Genomic DNA, 19,091 nt, shown 5'->3' with positions numbered 1-19,091 from the left:
ATGTTTTTTTTTTTTAACAGAAAATATTATAAGAGCCAATGCATTCTTTTACTTCTAGTTCACTGGGCAATTTGTGATCTTTTACCAAAATTTCTTATACTATCTCAGTTATTTTAAGGAAGATGAACCTGTATGTGTTTTGTGTGCATGTCATGATTTTGTACCCTGCTCCATTTACATTCTACATATATTTTACTGCAACCATTTCTGAAAATATAGGTGTTTGAGAGAGAAAAGCTGCAGTTATCGGCTTTGAGATGGCATCTAATTAAAACTGCCCTTTTTGCAAATGTGGAAATTTTGCCATAAAACAATTTGTGAGATTCTAACTGTAACAGAAATATATTTGTATATAATTTATACTTTTGTGAGGGCTCAGATTTGTCCTGCAAATCCCTTTCTTTTTTCCTTTTTCCACTTGTAGCAAACCATCCATGTGATGATTACAACCTGTAACTCCCGAGGAAAGGCAGCACTCCTTCAAAGTGCTTTGTATTAACTTTGCAAAGGCACTTCAGTGTTCAGGTCATGGCATACTAATAGAAGAGTTAAGCAGGAGAACAGGTCAAATCCAGAGTAATCTATGTATTCTTATAAATACACTTCCAATGTTACGTATAAGCACTAAGTACTTAGGGAGGAAAAGCTTCAGGATCAATTTTTCATAACTAACATAGCAAATTTTTAAAACACAAACTGCGGTGAAGCTACATACAATTGAGGACTTTGGGAAAATATTAATTCAACTGCTGCCTCCATTTGTGTATTCTAAGGTACCTTTGATAGGGATTACTGGAAAAACATCATAAAATATCCTCATGCACACAGCTGAGGCTCAGTCAGTCAGCAGCTTGATCAGTCAGAGCAAAAACAGCTTAAGAGCTCACCCTCTGGTAGCACTGAGGCAGGGCATTTTCCAGGGAAGGAGGAGTTCGCTGCATCAAAATCCCAATGGATTCTTTTAAAAGTGGAACAATACTAGAAAGAAAAAAGGGAATTAACTATTATTTCATTTTCAAAAGGTGCAAGGAGCAAACTAAGATTCCTTAATGCTGAGAAATTTTTCTTTAGCTCTTCCACCAGAAGCTGAGAAAGTTGCCATGAAAGCCCAGTATAGAAAATAAAGGGATTGACAAAATTGCTATGATGTCCTATCAAAGGCAAGATTATTTCTCCCCCACAGTTTCCACAGAGTCAACTAGTGGCCAGTCACAAAAGATTAATGGTTTAATCACAGGATTTGAGATGAAATCTCTTGGTGTCTTGGAAGTCAACACAACAGAAGAGCTGTATAGCTAAAAACCAACTTCAATGGCAAATCCTTCACAAAAAACCATAAAAATACTCAGCTGAAATGGAGTTTGCTTTTGTGTTTGGTTTAAGGCATATTTTTCTTATGAACTAAGATAATAATGGGGCAATCATGAAACAAAATTAGTGTGGAACAATCCAGCTATAACAGAGTTATTTTGTCAGAAACACAACTTGGCATATTCTTGAAGTGAACTAAGTGTAGGGTCTCATCCAAGCTCAAGGGTTAAACATTTGGAAGCAATCAGAGGTTCCCTCCTAGCCAAATGGTCTTGTTTAATCAGCAAACTAAGAAGACATTTAATACCCTTTTTTATTATTATTTCTTTTTTTTCCTTTTTAATAAAATCAGGAGATCAGTAAGCCTATACCCTGAAGCTACCACTAAAAGGTTATACTCTTATTAAGTATTCAACATGGTTTTTGAGTTTTTTGTTTAGGAGTAGTGCTTCATGTCTAGCTCAGTAAAGCATTCTAAAATTTTCAAGTGGATGACAAATATCTGTAGCCCACCACTGAAGCTTAAATTGCAATTTAATTTCAAGAGCATGCAAGTCACCTAATACTCTGGACCAAAAGTGAACATATATTTCAGAAATTGTAAGCTTTATTTCAGAGTTCAGCACTGGCATCACAGCTGCAGTACATGGAGTTATGGGATTAAAAGCACACCTAAAACATTTGTAAGAGATTAACTGGACCAGTTGTTAAAGGACACCACAGAACCTCTGTGTAAAATCTCATGAAGTGATGTGGAATGCATGGCACAGAGCAGCTGTGTATTTGCAGATGTGAACAAATGATCTAATCATTTTCAAAAAGGTGTTTCCATTTGAACATGGAAGCAGTGCTGGCTGATGCACTGCTCAGCTCACTCCTTGGCTAAACCTCAGCTGTGTAACTCTTGTCTAATGAACCCCAAGAAAAACCACCACCCGAAAATTAAGTCTTCTTGCAGGCACAATGGTTGTTCCAGCCAAATTCACTGCCTGGTGCTCTCTAGCACATGGCCTCCCACGTTTGCAGTGCCACCAAGGCATCGGTTCAGAAATAGGAAGAAGCAATTAGGGGCAAGCAGGAGTTGCCTAAACTAGACCTGTCACCAAGACAAACAGTTAGCAATGCAATAACTGTCAATCTGTCTAAAGGAAGCTTAATTGGAGTGTCACATTCTACAGTGGATTACAGAAGTTTAGGGAAAAAAGGTTCTCTTATTAATGGACCCATCTCACTAAATAATGTCCATGTCACAAGCATTACATCAAAGGGAGCTGGAGCTGCCAACACACTCCACTGATGAATTGATTTCAGTTTAACTCCTTATTTAAAATGCAGGTTTGCTACTTAATAAAAACCTTGACAGACCAATACACAATTTCAGGATGCAAACTGAATGCAAGCATTTTGAACAGACTCCATTCCCATAAATTTAACAAGGCCTCTCTAACATATGCATCCAAAGGTTTTAAAAACCACACACATACAGGCTGTGCACTTTTTTCCCAGGGAAACAACTAAAGGAATAGAGAATGTAATAGTCTGCCTTTTATTGAAACATACCACTAAGAGTGAGAAAAGCCATGAAAGAAAGCTTGACAAAAATGTCTAATTCGCACAAATTATTTACATGATTTAATAAAAATGATGTACATTATCTGATGGAAGAGAAATTCATTGTCAAGTAGATTTGAACAGACAGGCTATGAAACAACAACTTAAGAGTCCAAAGTATAGTGGTAAATCAGGATGTGGCTTGGTGAAAGGTGAAGCATACCCCAGGTCACTCCTTCTTCCTCAAGTGCTCAGATACAAATTTGACATTTTGCAAAGCTGAAAAGGCCAGAAGACAGCTGCAGTGACATGACAGACCCTCACAAATGCTGTTCAGAGCAAAGGCGGCCATGGATGCCCCTCTGCATCCAAAGGGAAACTAACTTACATGGTAGTCTTACTGTAAGCTAAGCTAACACAGCAAACAACAGAATCCAGTTTTATGATGCCTGATGTTTTCCATTGTTTCATGCATACTACTGACGTACAAAACCTTTAATTTAAAACCGAAAACTCCACAAAATATGCTCTTTTCTCAAACATTAACTAAAACCAGTATTACTTAATCACTAGGAATATCAGTTCCATCTCATATGACTGAAGAAAACGTTAGGGAAGATGACAAAACCACACAGGCTGAAAACATGGTTAGAGATTTTGACCAAGCTTTCTCTTTTTTTTGGCTCAGTCATTAGTGAAAAAAACCCATGTGGCTGCCTCCATAGCAACTATTACACTGGTGCTTTCCCCCTTGTTTGTTTTAATTTATAAGATTACTGAGGAAAACAAATAATGCTGAATTCTCACCAAGTGGAAAGCTTTCTCATGCATAAGCAGTCAGTAAGCTTTGCTATTAAAGTGGACACAGTGCCATTGCTTTCTGATTACCAAGCCTAAAATGTAAAATATCACACTCTTTTACAGGACAATAAAATTTGAAAGAGGCACTAACCCACAGCAAGATTTGGGATAAAAACACATCCTCTATGAAAGCCAGAAAAGCAAAGGCAGTTAATGTTACAGCACATAACATTTGCACATACACTTTTACAGAAGTGAAAGGTGAATTCTTGACATGAATCTGCTAAATCCAGCCCTGCCAGCACTACACATGGATTGATTAAAAATTAAGAGTGAAAGCATCAAACTCTTAATTCACCTGCATCACATTCAGATAGTACTCATACCCAATTCCAGTTTATGCCACTGTTTTTGTAGGCATAGCTAGCAAGACCCTGGCATCATCATGATCTTGGAGTCCAAAGCTGAGAACAAGTCCAGATAAAGAACCCTTTACAACACTGTCATTGCACTCAGAGTGCAGCAGGAAACTCATTCAGTGCTCTCAGCACTACAGAAAATAGAGGATATTTGTGACAGATTTTGTGGAAGGTAAACAAACATTGATAAGGATCAAGACCAGCTATGGTTCTTCAAATACCACAGATCAAAATCTACAGCCAGATTCCCAAATTCTGAGTTTTTTCCCAGCCACCATCAATATCTGCAGTGTGAAGACTGTTGGTCTATTTCAGAACTTTAATAAATTTTTTTGATTAGGCAATGGCAATTTTAATCAGACTGCAAGCTTTGCTCAATAGAACGACCACAGGTTTAACATTTGCTTTACTGATTTTGAATTCTTTGATCTCATAACAAGGTAGTACCTTGGTTCTCCAACAAGACTGGCATTACCCTGTAAATAAAGGTAGTGCTTGACATTTAGCAGTAATGGCTTAAAATAATGCCAACAACAAGCATGCTAGTTTGGAAGAGTTTTGCTATAGCAAATTCCTTCTTAATCTTAAAGCGAATGCAGCACTTTCTTTTTAAAAAAGTAATTTTTTTATACTGTTATGCCCCAAACATGAAAGGCATCCCCAAATGTTACTGGCATACCCTCCCCCAAAGCTCTTTCATATTATATCATGTTCTAGCAGCTCTAGATTTTATGCAAAAAATTATGTAACCCATGGAAACAACTTCAGTAAATGACTGAAGTAAATTGCCTGATTTCTTTGACCACTTAATATGCAGTCTGCATACTCTGTGCAATCTGGTATCAGATTTAGTCTACTGTGCCTTTCTAGAAACATGTGGGTCTAATAGTGGTTTTGGACAAACTTGCTTTATGCTAGAGTTGTGGCTTTTGTGTGGTGACTAGTTTCATATAGCTGACTGAAATACTAAAATTGCTTCAACATTTCAGAATAAGGCTTAGAGTGCTAAGGTTAAGAACTAAATGAATATTTCGTTTTAAATATTAAAAACAGTTTAGAGACTTGAGAAACTGTTGTTTCAGGCACATATTATGCAGAAAACACCTTGGAAAAAACTTGAAGAGTGTCAGCCTGAATTACTATGAAATAGTCAAGCCTTTGTTTAAAAAAAGATTAAAAAATGCTGGCAAGACAGACTTGTCTATTCTAAGCATGTCCTATGTATGCTTTACTTGCATGAGATAGTACAGAGAGTAATAGAAGAAAGAGTCATTCAATATTAGTGGCTGCATCCAGGAAAATTCAAATCCCACAGTGGATTTTCACTGCGCAGTCAGAATGCTCTGTGCTAACTCATGAGGAGTCAGGCTGAGAATGTCACCCTAGAGCAGCTTTAGCAAAGGATCACAGGAGCAACAGAGCAACTGTGTCAGCAACTGACAATTTGCACTGATTAGAGATGTTGTCTACAAGAAGGCTCAACCATTTGATTTAAAAGTGCTGCTTGACTTCTCTGAAGCACTGCTTAACCCTTCTGCACCTGCACCAGACAAAATATGTTACAAAGTGGAGTCTGTACAGCTTTATACTGCACCAGTATGTTTTTCAGTAATTTGATACAGGTATTTCTGTGAATTCTTTGGCAAGCGTGGCCATCATTTCAGGAACCAGAGAAGACACACTAATCGGAGCAGGCAAGGCTGGAATAACCCAGAGTGCTGCCCAACACTGAAGCAGGCAAACACTCAATATGAAATGAATGAACACTTATCTCATGTAGACACAAGCAATCCTGGATTAACAGCTATGATTTCCCTCTGCACTCTCATGCAATAGCTTTGATATTCTACTGGTTCATCAGACATAATTCCACAAAAGGGGATAAGTATTTCTGTTCTGCCTTTATTCCTTCTCTGTATACAAAAGTATCATAGAAAGAACACAGATTAAAAAACAAAAACAAAACCACAAATAAAACCAAACTAAAACAAACTAAAAAAAAAAAAACCCACACCAACAAAAAATCCTAACAAAACAACAGGAAAACAGGAGTCCTGGATCTAACCCACCCCCTACTCATACCCTGCAGACACTCTAAGTCAAACTTAGACCATTAAGCAACAACTAGGAGGATACAGCTCCAACTAGGGCAAAGTCCCCAAACACCATTAAAACTTTTGAACGACTTTATCAAACTGGCTTTTGCATCTCTGGCTCAAAACTATGCTTCTTTTATTACAGCCACAAAGATCCTGATTATAGAACAGATCCTGACTTTTAAATGAAACATGACCCCCACACATCAATGGGATCTGCTTGTTGGGGCACACACATACTCTTACTCCACTTTGCCTCACCAAAGCTGGTTTAAATAGTAAATGGGAGAAAAACAAAATTGACAAATATTAATTTGAAACAGCAGACAATTATTTAATCTAAAGCCAAATTTTCCCCTAAAATTATGTATCGAGGTTTCAAATAGGCCCCACAGAAGTGGATAGGAATTCCTAGAAATTGAACATACCAGTCCTTCCCTCTTCAAACCCACAGGTATCCCATGAGCAGACATTAAAATAAAACCCAAACAAAATGCAAAACCCAAATACTCCTCTGCACCCCGAACTAGACACAGTTCTTGCCATTACCAGTTTAAAGTATTTTTGCAATGTTATTCCCCTCAAATTTAAATATCACAGAACTTCAGTAATTTTTTCTCTAGGTTAGATTTAGGTGACTTAAAAAGATTAAGTACAAAACTCTTATATATCCTGGCAAGCATCACCTGAGCTCCCATATTACTGTTACAGAAGATCATCTTATGGGAAAATCTGAAAAATATTTTGCTCTAATTCTTAAAGAACACTTCAAACACAGCAAAGTGAAGAATAAGGCAAAATTAACAGTGGTTTTATGTCCAGAAGCGTAAATGAAGATTACTAAAGTCAAATACCACATAAAGGGACTCAAGTTCTCAAACAATATCCATCTGAAACTGCCATCTTATTTATGATCTTAACGTGTATTTCAAGCAAAACTATCAGTAGTTAAGTCTGTTGGACTGCTTAGAAAACAAACAAAACACCAACACAAAACCACCCAACCCTGCAATTAGTGTTTGCTCCACTGATGTGCCAGGATGTGTCAGTCTGCAAGAAATGCAGGCTTGCTTCTATCAGCTGCGATGCAGCTGACTGCACTGATAGCAGAATTATTCTACTGATCATCTATAGCACTGTGGACCAACAAAATAACATTATAGGCTGAAGTCTGACATCAGATCAAAAGACACATCAAACAGCAAACTTCTCCAGCATTTTCAGCACAGAACATGGGTCTCAAATGTTCCTTCTTTCTGTGTTGGAAAATCTACAAACAGCATTATTATGACACCCCTGTTGTGGAATTCAGTGTTATTTCAACTACTGTATGAATGAAAGAAAAAACTGAATTGACATTCATGTGGTATTTTCTGCTGTACATGAAACTAGACACTTAAAATACAAAGTGCATGGAAACTTGAGTTTTACTCAGCTACTACCTTTACCTTAGCAACAGTTTCTTCCCCCTTGGAAATCTGCAGCACATTTTCTTTTCCATTTTTTGAGATTTCAGTAATAGAAGTAGTTTGCAATAGTTTTGTTGTTTATGAAATCACAGAACGTTTAAGTCAAAATCTTAAAACTTTCTATTAAAGTGATATTTAATAGCGATCTCTAGCACACAGATTTCTGTGGGTGTTGTGTCTGCAGCCTGCTGCCCTACTTTGACAAACAGGGAGATTCACATCAATAATCCTGTGGATGCTGCCATGCACATGTTATAAACATGCCATACATGGTATAAGCACAAGTAGCTGCAGTTCATCAGGTGACACTGACCACTGCTGAACAAAGGTGCTCAGTTATTAGGTTGTAACTGGAGTTGTGGCATGCTGCCCTATGCCACCATTGAAACTGCTGCCAAAAAAGCCTCATAACATCATTGAATGAAATATTTGCTTGTCCAGTCTAACCCACATAGCTTCACATTTACAGTGATCTTGGTAAGCAACAACTGTGAAAGTCCAGAAGTACTTGAAGCATTTCCATCAGATTTTAACAGGAATAAAGATGTCTCAGAGTACAAATACAAAGGAAAAAACAGTCCTTGTAAGATAAGAATACAAAATTAAAACCTACCAGCCTTGATTTGTCAAGGACAAGGGCACATCCTGTGCCAGCAGTCTCAACTCTGCTGCCCTGAAACCATTCTGCTCCATTTACTGGAGTACATTGGTTTATATAAGCATGTACTAAATACAGAGATGAAGCTTTCTACAGTTTGAACCGGAAAGACATTTTTGGAGTGTTACGCAAAGAGGGACAAAATATGCAGATTTAAGAGTGAAAGTTTTAGTTGCAGAAAAGGGAAAGACAGCCCATGTAAGAGCTCACCAGAATGGCTGTACAGAACAGGGGTAACATACCACTCTTGGAAGAAAAGCAAATGTTGCAAGTCATTAGCATAACAAAAAACCTTTTTCTTCTGAGCTGTAATTTCCACTGTAACTAGCATCAAAAATACTACCAAATACCAGTGACAGCAACACTTACCTTACACCTATAAGTAGTGCTATCAGCATTGAACAAATAGGATCTGCTATCATTAGACCATAGTTCTGCATCAGTAAGGCAGATATGATTACACCAATACTTCCCAGCGTGTCTGCCACAATGTGCAGAAATACACCTGTAAGAGATTAAGGGAAACCATTACAACTTGCTGTTCTTAAAGTTAATGGGGCATGTCGTTTCACATGTTTTACAGAAAGGAGTTTCAAGAACTAGATAATGTGATCCATAATTCTTAAATTTGTGGTCAATTTGGAGTCACACAAAAAATTTAACATATTTGTAGAATATGGACCATCTGAAGAATTTACGTTCTTTTCTGCATTTAGCAGTAATGGGTATTTCATAGCAAGGCTATTAACCTAAACAGTGATTAACAGATGCAGCTGGGCTTTTTTCATTCAATACCCACCCATATTATAGTAAAGAAGCTCATGTTCCCTGATGCCTACAGTAGTGAATACTGCATAAGATGGACAGACTGTTAACAGAAACAGTTCAGTAAAGCTCTGACACATGCTAATGTTTAATTGACAACACCTTCTATAAGTTATTTGGCAAAGAAATCCAAAACAAATAGTTTTGAGAATTAAACAATACTGGAGACGTGAAAAACTTTACTCTTACTCTGAAGGATAATAACTGCCTTAAAGTACAAACACATACTTTGCAGCTAAGTCAAAATTTAGCCTTTGGAGCTCTCTGCTGGCAGTGACTGGAAGTAATTCAGAAGCAGCTTTTTGAATGCAATTCTCCACACAGATAATCCCCTCTTGTCAAAACAACACACAACTATAAATCAGCTCTTTGGGAATTTCTCAAAGTCTGCATTTGTACTGGGTCTGGCTGGGACAGAGTCAGGGTTTCTCCAGAGCAGCCTGCATCAAGTGCTTCTGTTTCTCACTGCCCCACAGCAAGTAGGCTGGGATGAACAAGATGCTGGGAGGGCACATAGCCAGGACAGCTGATCCAAACAGACCAGAGGGATAGTCCATACCATCCAACATCACGCTCACCAATAAAACCAGGGTGTTGTCTTTCCCAAATATCTGTTGCTCAGAGACATCCCCAGGTACTGATCTGCTGGTAGGAGGTGATTGCTTGGGAATGATTGTCTTGTGAGTGATGGACTTGGCATTACTTGGAGGAGCTCTTCCCTCAGTATTGAAAAATTAAAGTAAAATCAGGTCTTTTTAATATGTTTCAATTAAAAATCTTTCACAAAAATACTGATTTTCAAATATCTTCAAATGATGTATTGAGTATATATATACATAATATGGTGTGCTGTAAATTCTGGAAGAGCTTGTAAATGTTCCTTTTCAAGGACTACAAACAAGCAAGAAAATCATCCAAGAAGAGAAAATCCTATGTACAACTGGGTATGCCAAATAATTACTACCTCCTACATCTCATAATTGTCTCCCTTTTAACTTCTGAACATTTAAACAAAACGAAACAAAACCAAAAAACAGCCAACCAAAGCTAAAAAACAGTATCTAAATTATCCATAACTAATGCTCAGGAGATCAAGTACTCCAATACTACTTAAAGAAATTTAGAGGGCATTACCATCTTCTCTAAAACAGCTCCAGGAGCTTGATGAAATGCACGTTTTAAGCTCAGGTACTCTTTAACGATTGTATCAACCTGCATTTTTAAAATGCATTCTATCTTAATCATACTGCTTTCCATGTTACAGAACACATATTGCAATTAGGCTCCTTAGGTATCTGCTTTTAACCACGCTTTCCTAGTTTTTCCTTAATTTTTCAGCATCAGTAACAGAAGCCGAATCCCAGCTTTTGGGATGTCTCTTTTAAACTGTGTTGACATTGCATTCCATTTAAACTTCTGTGAATATCTCAACACCTAGTCATGCACAGGGTATAGCAGAGCTGTTTACAGGGGGAATGGGATTTCATTAAATGGCTCCTTTATGAAAACCATGGCATTTTTCCAGAGGGATCCTCTAAAACAGGTGTGTGACAGACCCAGGCAGACAGACTGTGATAAAACCAATAAACCATTATACTTATTCGCATCATACCTTGTAAAATCTGTTTGCTGGATCCACCAATTACTTCAAGAGAATGGTCATCTGTGAAGACAGTTATTGACATATTAACCTAGTGGCCCTTCTGTTACACTCTTCCTTTTGGAAATGTCTTGAACAAACAGGCTGCTCACAATCACCAGCTTTTACTCTAGCTGTTGTTTTTAATGTAGCAATTAAATTTAAAGTCTTTAAAATGCATTTTTTAAAATAGAACATTGCTTTACGCAATAGATTTCAACATACGTACATATAAAAAGAGATTATCTACATTTGTTTTTAATTAAAACAAACTGAGAGGTAAGACCTTGCTAGTATATAGCAAAATAAGGACCCCTCAAGAACCCAAACCATGAAAACAAGCAAGAAGAGCAGGTTCAAATAAATCTGCTAACCAGCAATACTTCACTTAAGCAAGCATTTATACCTAATGTAAAACAACAAGGACAAGAATTAGAGAAAGAAGAAGTAAGTAAAAAATCTTCTCATCCAAGCAGATTAATGCCTCTGTACCATTAATCTGAAAAATATTTTAAGAAAAACTTGTTGAAGGATAGCAAAATGCTTCTAGTGAAGGTATGCAATAATTTACACAACAGCTGATTTGAAAATCGAATCGCACAAGACAGCTACATTCACTGGTCTGCAGGGGTGGAAGGCATAGGGAAAGCAAGGAAGAGGTAGTGGCAGGGAGCTCCTGCTTTCCAGCAAATTCCAGGAGAACTACTGCAAAACAAACACCCATCTTCTAAGAATAGCAAGGAAGAGACAAGTAAATATTTTTATACTCTTTGTCACCTCCTGTCTGCCAGTTCCCACACTATTCCCTGCTCTGAATGTGCACATTTTCAGTCACGTCAGATTCAGGTTTATGGCTTAGGCAGGAAGGACTGAGAGCCCTGCACTACCACAAGGCTTTTGTTAGCATTGTTTCAGATAGGTGGTACCTACACAGCCTCTTCTCCCACAGTGAGGGCTACTGATCAGATTTTGTATTATTTTCCTTTCTCAGATTGTTTGCCTTCATAGAAAAGATTTAAGCATAACAAGCATAACAAGTACCTTTTTCGTAACAGTCTTAAAACAGATTACAACTACACAAAATGGGGAAAATCTTATTTGAGACCACAAACCAAGTATAATGGACTATCTATAAGTACCCAAAGTTTGTTGGTTCATTTTTTCTAGTATCTTGAGCTGTAAAATTATTCAAATGGAGAACCCTAGCAGAGCAGCTTAACTCTGTGTATTGATTCTAAATAAAAAATTGAAGCAGGGCACTTGATGACTAATTTCACTGTATTGCCATAGCATACAGCTATTGCATCCTTTGCCAACACACATTGCAGTGAACATTCAAAAACCACAGGTAAAGCAAAATCTTTAAAAACTAACACTGAACTTACTGCAAGTGAAAAGCAAAATGAGCCACAAAACATGGTGGCAGCATAGCATACCAGACATTTAATGAAGCTACTTCCATGTATGATCACAACAGGCTGCCAGAACACTCTTTTTTTTTTTTTTTCTCCAGTGAATTATTAATAGCAGATTTAGGCTGAGTCAGGATGGTCTACGATGTCAACTCAGTACTTACCATGACAATAATCCTGACCATGAGAGTGTCCATGGCCATGGCCATGAGTGTGTCCATGGGAATGTTTGTGTTCATGGCTGTGTCCATGATCTCCATGACTGTGCCCATGGCTCAGACCACCATTAAACAGAGAATGGCTGTGCTCATGCCCTATAAACAAATATCACCATCAGAGTATGAACTGCAATGGTGACTAAAAGTACACTTATATTTGTTTCTCAGCTACTCAAAACCTATTCATCTTTTAGGTCATCTTAAGGTAAGGCTTTACATAAGTTAAGAAACTTAACACAAACTGTCATCTACAGCTCTGCTGTGCAGACACATTAGATATATATACACACACATAAAATATACCAGATTTGAGAAGACAAGTGCTTTTATAAATTCCCACTTCTGAGACATGTTGTGCTACACTTTTAGTACAATTTGAAAAATGTACACCTAATTACATATAAGCACATTAAAAATAGTTGTTTTAAGAAACCAGACATTGACTGTCATTTGCAGATTAAAAATTCAAGCCTAGATTTCTGCTTAAAGATCAAAGGCTATTTTCTTCCACTAGTCTATATCAGTTTACATGTTAAGCTCAAAGAGAGATCTACAGGCTTTGCAGAAAAAAACCCAGAGCGTTTACCACATATATTCAGGCAAATAAATTCTCCATTTCAATTCAAAAGACACTAAGTTGAGAAGCACCTGAAGCAGAATAAATCTCATGCTCAAAATTTGGTTCAGACACTGTTTTCTAAATTTTCCAGCCACAACCTTGCTTAAGTCCAGCTTAAATTTGTCCAAAGAGATACTCTGCAAATCTCTTTCAATACAGTACAGAAAAGTCCATGCACTCCAGAAAGGAGGTTGTGGACTTCTAGGTGTTCTAGCTAATGGATATTAACATGAGAAGTAGTTAATAGAAGTGACATACTAGGGCTAGTAACAAAACACAGAAGTCAACATAGCAAGAGGTCACATACACATTTGGCTAGGATTGTCATTAACAAGACATCAAACGTAATACTGGGGCTCTCACTGGGGGATAGTAAGGCCATGGAACACAGGCTGCCAAGAAAGGAAACAGTACTGAAAGTTACATCCTACCAGAGCCATGTGAATGCCCATGACCTCCATGCTGAAAAACAAATATTCCTATAAGATTTACAATGAATCCCAGTATAGAAACAGGAAGAAGTCTCTCATGATGCACATCAGGAGGCTCGAGTGCTCTCTAAAAAAAGAAAATTTAAAAACAATAAACAAACCAAAAAGCAAACAGAGTTTTACAATCTCTTTACATTATTAAAAGGCACCAAAAAGTTACTTAGATACAGAAGCATTCTCATACATAACATATATATATAGACATAATTAAAAATTGCTTAGGCCTTCCAGTTTTTGGGATGATAGACCAATTCTCACTGTCTGAAAATAAAATTCTATTAATAAAGCTGTGAAAGTACAGTAGAATATCCAGAAAGTCTAGCTCTGTTTTATCATAAGATTCAGTTATGCTGTGGGATGTGACTCAACACCATTTGAAAACATTCAGGTTTCATCTCCAGTATGCAGACTGCTTAAGTCACCTACAAGGCTTCAAAAAATCTAAAATGACATTTCTTCCTTTCTCCTTAGAAAAGTGAGGCAATGAGGAGAATGAAACGAAGGCTGGAACAAATTATGACGTTTTTTAGAAATTGTCAAATCTGGATTGATTTTTTTAAAAAAACTTTTTTACCCTATTCCCTCTGGGGTTTTTTTTTCCCTCAGTGATACATTATAGACATAATACAATTTGCATCTGAAGCTAAGTGTTGATGAGTGTAAATTACCACTGACAGAGGAGAAAAACATTCACCATCTCTCCACAAGAATGAAAGGTACAGGCAATAAATAGCAAGATAATAAAAAACTTTCAGCATATGGAAAATTTTAAATCAACAGAGAGAAAAAGAGTCACCGTCACAAGCAAAGGGAATACTGAGCATGGGAGCTCAGATCAGCAGGAAAAGAATTATGTTTCAACACTACCCTTGACCTTGTCTCAGTTTTTAGTTTTTCTAGTAAGTTTTGCTCCTGTTTCTACATTTGGAGTGAAGTTTCCCCAAGCATTTAGGTGATTTCAGCCCCACTTGAACTGATTTTTAAGCATTTACAGGCCTATCAACGTAGAAAAATGTTCCTGAAAGCTCTTCCCAATTCTTTACTAATTAAAAAAACCCAACAGAGCATGTTCTGAGCTAGACATCTAAACAAATTTATAGTGTAGCTCTCATTAAAAAGTAAAAGCATTAATGCAAGCTGATCAGAAATAGTTATCAATTTTACTCTTAATTCTTGATGTTGGCCTTAATGTCTAAATTTCAATCTTGAAATTATCACCTGAGCCATCATGTAAACAAATTTATGAAAAGAGCCCTTGTAAATGTTTAAGCTATTAGTACTTGTCATTTATATCGGACTTCAAGATTTGGAGGACAGGGCTCTTCCTTTAACAAGCTAGTCCAACTTCACAGAAGGTTACTTATGACTAACTTCTCTCCTGTGAATGACTAGTTTGGGCATTTCTTTCCTGGCCTTGTTTGTTCTTTAACAATGAGAAGTAAAGATCTTTCTAAGACATCCTCAACTGGCTGGAAAAAAAGACAGGCTGACCTCACAGAATCTTTACACATAAACAGAATATACTGTTTAGCAAGCTAGTACAGGTACACTGAAAAAGCTGGGTTCCTGTGTCATGAAATAGCCCTATTCTCTGTTCAAATCACATATTTTTAATCAATTATTAACATAATTTAATTTTCCAATTCATTAATTTCAGTAATTTATTGCTATTAAAAATAGAAATATTTATCCATATTAATTATAGAATGTAATAGCATATTTGATTTCACAGCATACCTCAACACCTTCAGAAAAAATGAAGAATGCTGTAAAGATGAGGAATAAGCCGTTTACAAAACCAGCAAGTACTTCTGCTCGAACATAACTGCAAGAAACAAACAAACAAAAAGCAATAGCAGATATTACCTTCTTCATTTACATGCTGAAAGTTAGAAGTAGAACTTTAAAAGAGACTGGAGTGCAATCTTCTAGTTCTCAAACAGTTATATTACACAGGTATTTGCTAAATAGAAGATGGCATATAAATTACAGATGAGTATATTAAACTGACCACATTGTATTTTGACAGAAACTACCTGATCCAGATCAGCCATTCCCTGATCTAGATGAAGGAAATCTTTCAATATATCAAAATCTTTCCATTTAAGATCATGTCTACTTGAAGTCTGGTATAAACATATACTTGGAAGCAACAAACTAAGATAAGCATGCAAATGTAACCAAAGTTTTCTGATGTAAAGCTATGTTTAATATCAACCAGACATTTATTAATTTGCTTCCCCTCTAGAAGGTGGATTTTTAGTAAAAGTTTTAAGTAGAAATTAATTATTTCAAACATCAAATTTTGACAATAATGAACTGCCAGGTTAGAATAATATGTAATTTTAATGTAGCAAACATCAGACTTAATAAAATGTGGCTGTTCTCTGATAAATGGAACACCAGCTGTTTAAATGCAGAGCAGTAATTAATACAGAACGTGCTTTCACTGCAATTAGTTCATGGTACGATTCTCTCTAAATTGATTTCTATGCACACTGGATTTCTCACCTTAATTAAACTGTGCTTTAAATTTCAAACTATAGGGCTCACACTCAAGCAAGACAGCTGAAGCTAAATGCTGACACACAGGTCAGTAATGCTATGGAGAATGCCCCTGTTACAACTCATTTGCTGTTAATCAGTACTACCAATTAATAATATTGTACCACCAGCATTGTTTTTTAGGGCACCACTGCAATGTCCAGTGAAACCAAGTGTCTGTCAAATGCCAGCTGCAGCAGGTAAATCCACCAAGGGCAGGATGGCATGACACACCTCAGCCTTGAGGATCTGTGTCAGTTGCAGTCACAGCTCTCAAATCCTGCTGGTTCCAAAAATCATAGCTTATCATCTCTGATGCAGCATCACTGACACTTAGCTACTTTCAGTTGTAACCTTGTGTTCCAAAGGTGGAGTGGGACACCAGCAATCTGAGGATCCCTGTAACACTCCTCACTGCACTGAGGACAAACCCAAGATGTGGCTGCTTATTCTTCACTGCTGCCATTAATACATGACAAGGCAGGGCAACTTTCTGCTCTGCAACTTGTTTCCACTAGTATGATCAGTGAGGTCTTGGAAGTGATAAACCTTCCCAAAAGCATAGTCTTCATATTTTTATTATTTCTAGAGGGATATTAACTTAGATGTTTACATAGCTCACCTTAAAAAAACCCCTCACTTTCAACATAGTTTTTCCATGTTCTGCAAAAAGCTTTTGTTAGTACAGTGAAAAATTACTACCAAAACATTTACTATAATACATTAAGGTAACAGCCTGAAATTTCTTACCCATATGAGAAAGCATCGTTTGACCTCCATTTTGAAATAACTGAAGCTGCTAATCCAGCCAGTAGAGCAGTACAGTCAAAAAACATATGAAAGGAATCTGATATTAGACCTAAACTGAAAGAGAACAGGAAAAAGGTGTTATGTTCCATATGCTACATGCTGAGTATGAAAAAAAGACCCCACATACATTTATCTTTTACACACTAGCAGAATACACTGTGTTTCTAAGCTTCAGGCATGGTTTTGCTAGCACAGAGGAGAAATCCACACTTCATCACCAAAACACATATGATGCCAAATTGCTTTTGTGAGCTTAGGGAAGGCACTTTGGAAGAGTGCTTAGCAAAAAAATCCTCCTAGCATATGATTTTGGTGATAATGAAAGGTGGCTTCCACTGACACAAACCAAAATCCCTGGAGCAGATGTACCCACAGCCACATCTCTCATCAACATAACTCAACCTTAAATCTTTGCCTTTGCAGCTGCAAGGTATTGACTAGAAGATACCCACCTCTGAGATCTAGAAGCTGAAGGAATCAGAGGCAGAGAGACCACAACTTAAATGGCCTATTTCAAAGACCAATGCACAGTGACAAACACTATTAAAATAGACCAGCATGCCAAAAGGTTCAAAGCAACTTAAATTAGCCAGTCAGTAGAACTCATGTCAGTTTGTATGCTTTGGATAAACTGGGGTTAACATGACACACAAGAGTTGCCAAAGTTTACCAAATTACTCATGAACAGGTTCTGTAAGTCTGCAGGGAAGTATGTGCATTGAAAAAAAAAAACCCATTGCTTCATATTTTAAAATACATTTGATACTGAGGTACTGTTGAGCATTTGTTACTCAATTGTCCCAGAAGTTCCATTTTCTCAGTTCTTTGGTTATCTAAGAATAATGACATATACAATTCAGTTCTTGGAAACTGAAGCACAAGAAATAAGTACTGGTTTAATAAGTTCTGAAGGATAGACACGTACTCACATGGAAGTCAAATATAAAGTTTCATTAGCCAAAGTTCCAACCACTTCATATTAAAAAGCCAAGCCATTTCAGCCTTACTGAAAACAATTACAAGATTAATCTTAAGTGTTTCAGATGAAACATTCAACAGTGGAAGAAGTGGATTTGAAGGAGAAGAAAGAGAACAAGTGTCTTGCTCTCTGAATTTACATATACACTTCATGGACACATCCAGAGTTATATATACATACAACTGTAACATTTAAGGTAGAGTGATGATGGCATGACAAACTGTCTTTAGGTGCTATAGCAAACAAACCAGGAGAGATGAAGCTGTTCTGAACAAACTTTAAAACAAGACCAAAGCTTTTAGCTGGATGCCTATGAAGCAGCAAAATAGAAGTCGATATTGAATTCTTGAAGGGTTTTGGTGACATCTTCCCCCTCCCCAAAACCAGGTGACATCTTTAGGGAAACAGCTCATTATAGGTTTGGTTCTGAGCAGTTAGGAAGGTCCAGTGAGGAAAAAAACCCATCACAAAGCACACCAAACATTCAGATAGAAGGTAATCAGGGTGACAGTAACCTAAAGTTGTAATGATTATGAAATGGAAGGAATAAGCATAGCTAAACAGAAAGACCTTTCTGAGGTGTTTGGGTTTTGGTGTTTTTTTAATTTGTTTGGGGGTTCTGTTTGTTTTTTGTTATTGTTTTTTAATAGAGCCTTCTGGGAAAGAGAAGTGTATAAGGCCTGCTACTCTAACAAAATCCCATACAAGTGCCAGAACCAGAAATCGTACAGCAAGTTACCACGGCATTGTGCTCACACCTGCAAATCTCTCTAAGGCAAGACTTACCTTAAGTGCCACACCAATACAGCTGCGTTGCTTTCAAGACCTAAGCTAACAATTCCAGGTGGCCAGAGGCACGTGGATTTATCAGCAGGGGTCAGCAGACTGCATGTGCAATGCAATTCACCTGGTGGCATAACCATGCTCTGTATCATAGGTACAGTTACAAGTGATTGAGCTGCACAAATGGCAGGAAGCCTGGTAAGAGACCAATCTCATTTCATCGGAGGCTTTTTTAAAGTGACCTGTAAAGTAACAAGACCTTAGAAAAAATGGGTGCAAAGTGATTACACTGAAGTAATCAAGCGATCCAGTCAACGACCAGTAAAGAAAGTGACCCACCAGCAACATGGGATACATGCAAGAACTTCTGTTAGAACCAAAGACATCATCCAGGGTATAAACTAGTAGAAACCCTGTACTCAAACACACTGTCTAAATAAAGACGCTTCCACAGCTGATTTAATAA

General features: G+C 37.2%; 1 protein-coding gene across 2 annotated transcripts in view; it reads right to left on the bottom strand.

Annotated features, from left to right (window-relative positions):
* Nucleotides 1-19,091, bottom strand: part of SLC30A7 (solute carrier family 30 member 7) — a 28,028-nt gene that overhangs the window by 6,051 nt on the left and 2,886 nt on the right. Inside the window, exons 3-9 of one of the 2 annotated variants that reach the window (XM_085068207.1) lie at nt 16,804-16,917; nt 15,247-15,334; nt 13,450-13,576; nt 12,346-12,495; nt 10,743-10,793; nt 8,675-8,810; nt 888-978 (exon numbers count right to left, since the gene is read on the bottom strand). In XM_085068207.1, the coding sequence (XP_084924333.1) occupies nt 888-978; nt 8,675-8,810; nt 10,743-10,793; nt 12,346-12,495; nt 13,450-13,576; nt 15,247-15,334; nt 16,804-16,917 (757 nt within the window). Of the gene's footprint in view, nt 1-887; nt 979-3,399; nt 5,996-8,674; nt 8,811-10,742; nt 10,794-12,345; nt 12,496-13,449; nt 13,577-15,246; nt 15,335-16,803; nt 16,918-19,091 lie in introns of those variants that run through there. The other variant, XM_085068208.1, reaches the window with a different exon arrangement.

Source organism: Lichenostomus cassidix, chromosome 8 (genome assembly GCF_008360975.1).
Source record: "Lichenostomus cassidix isolate B80296 chromosome 8, HeHo_3.0, whole genome shotgun sequence".
Taxonomy (NCBI): domain Eukaryota; kingdom Metazoa; phylum Chordata; class Aves; order Passeriformes; family Meliphagidae; genus Lichenostomus; species Lichenostomus cassidix.
The sequence above is the reverse complement of the archived record's forward strand: the minus strand, read 5'-3'. Positions and strand labels throughout refer to the sequence as shown.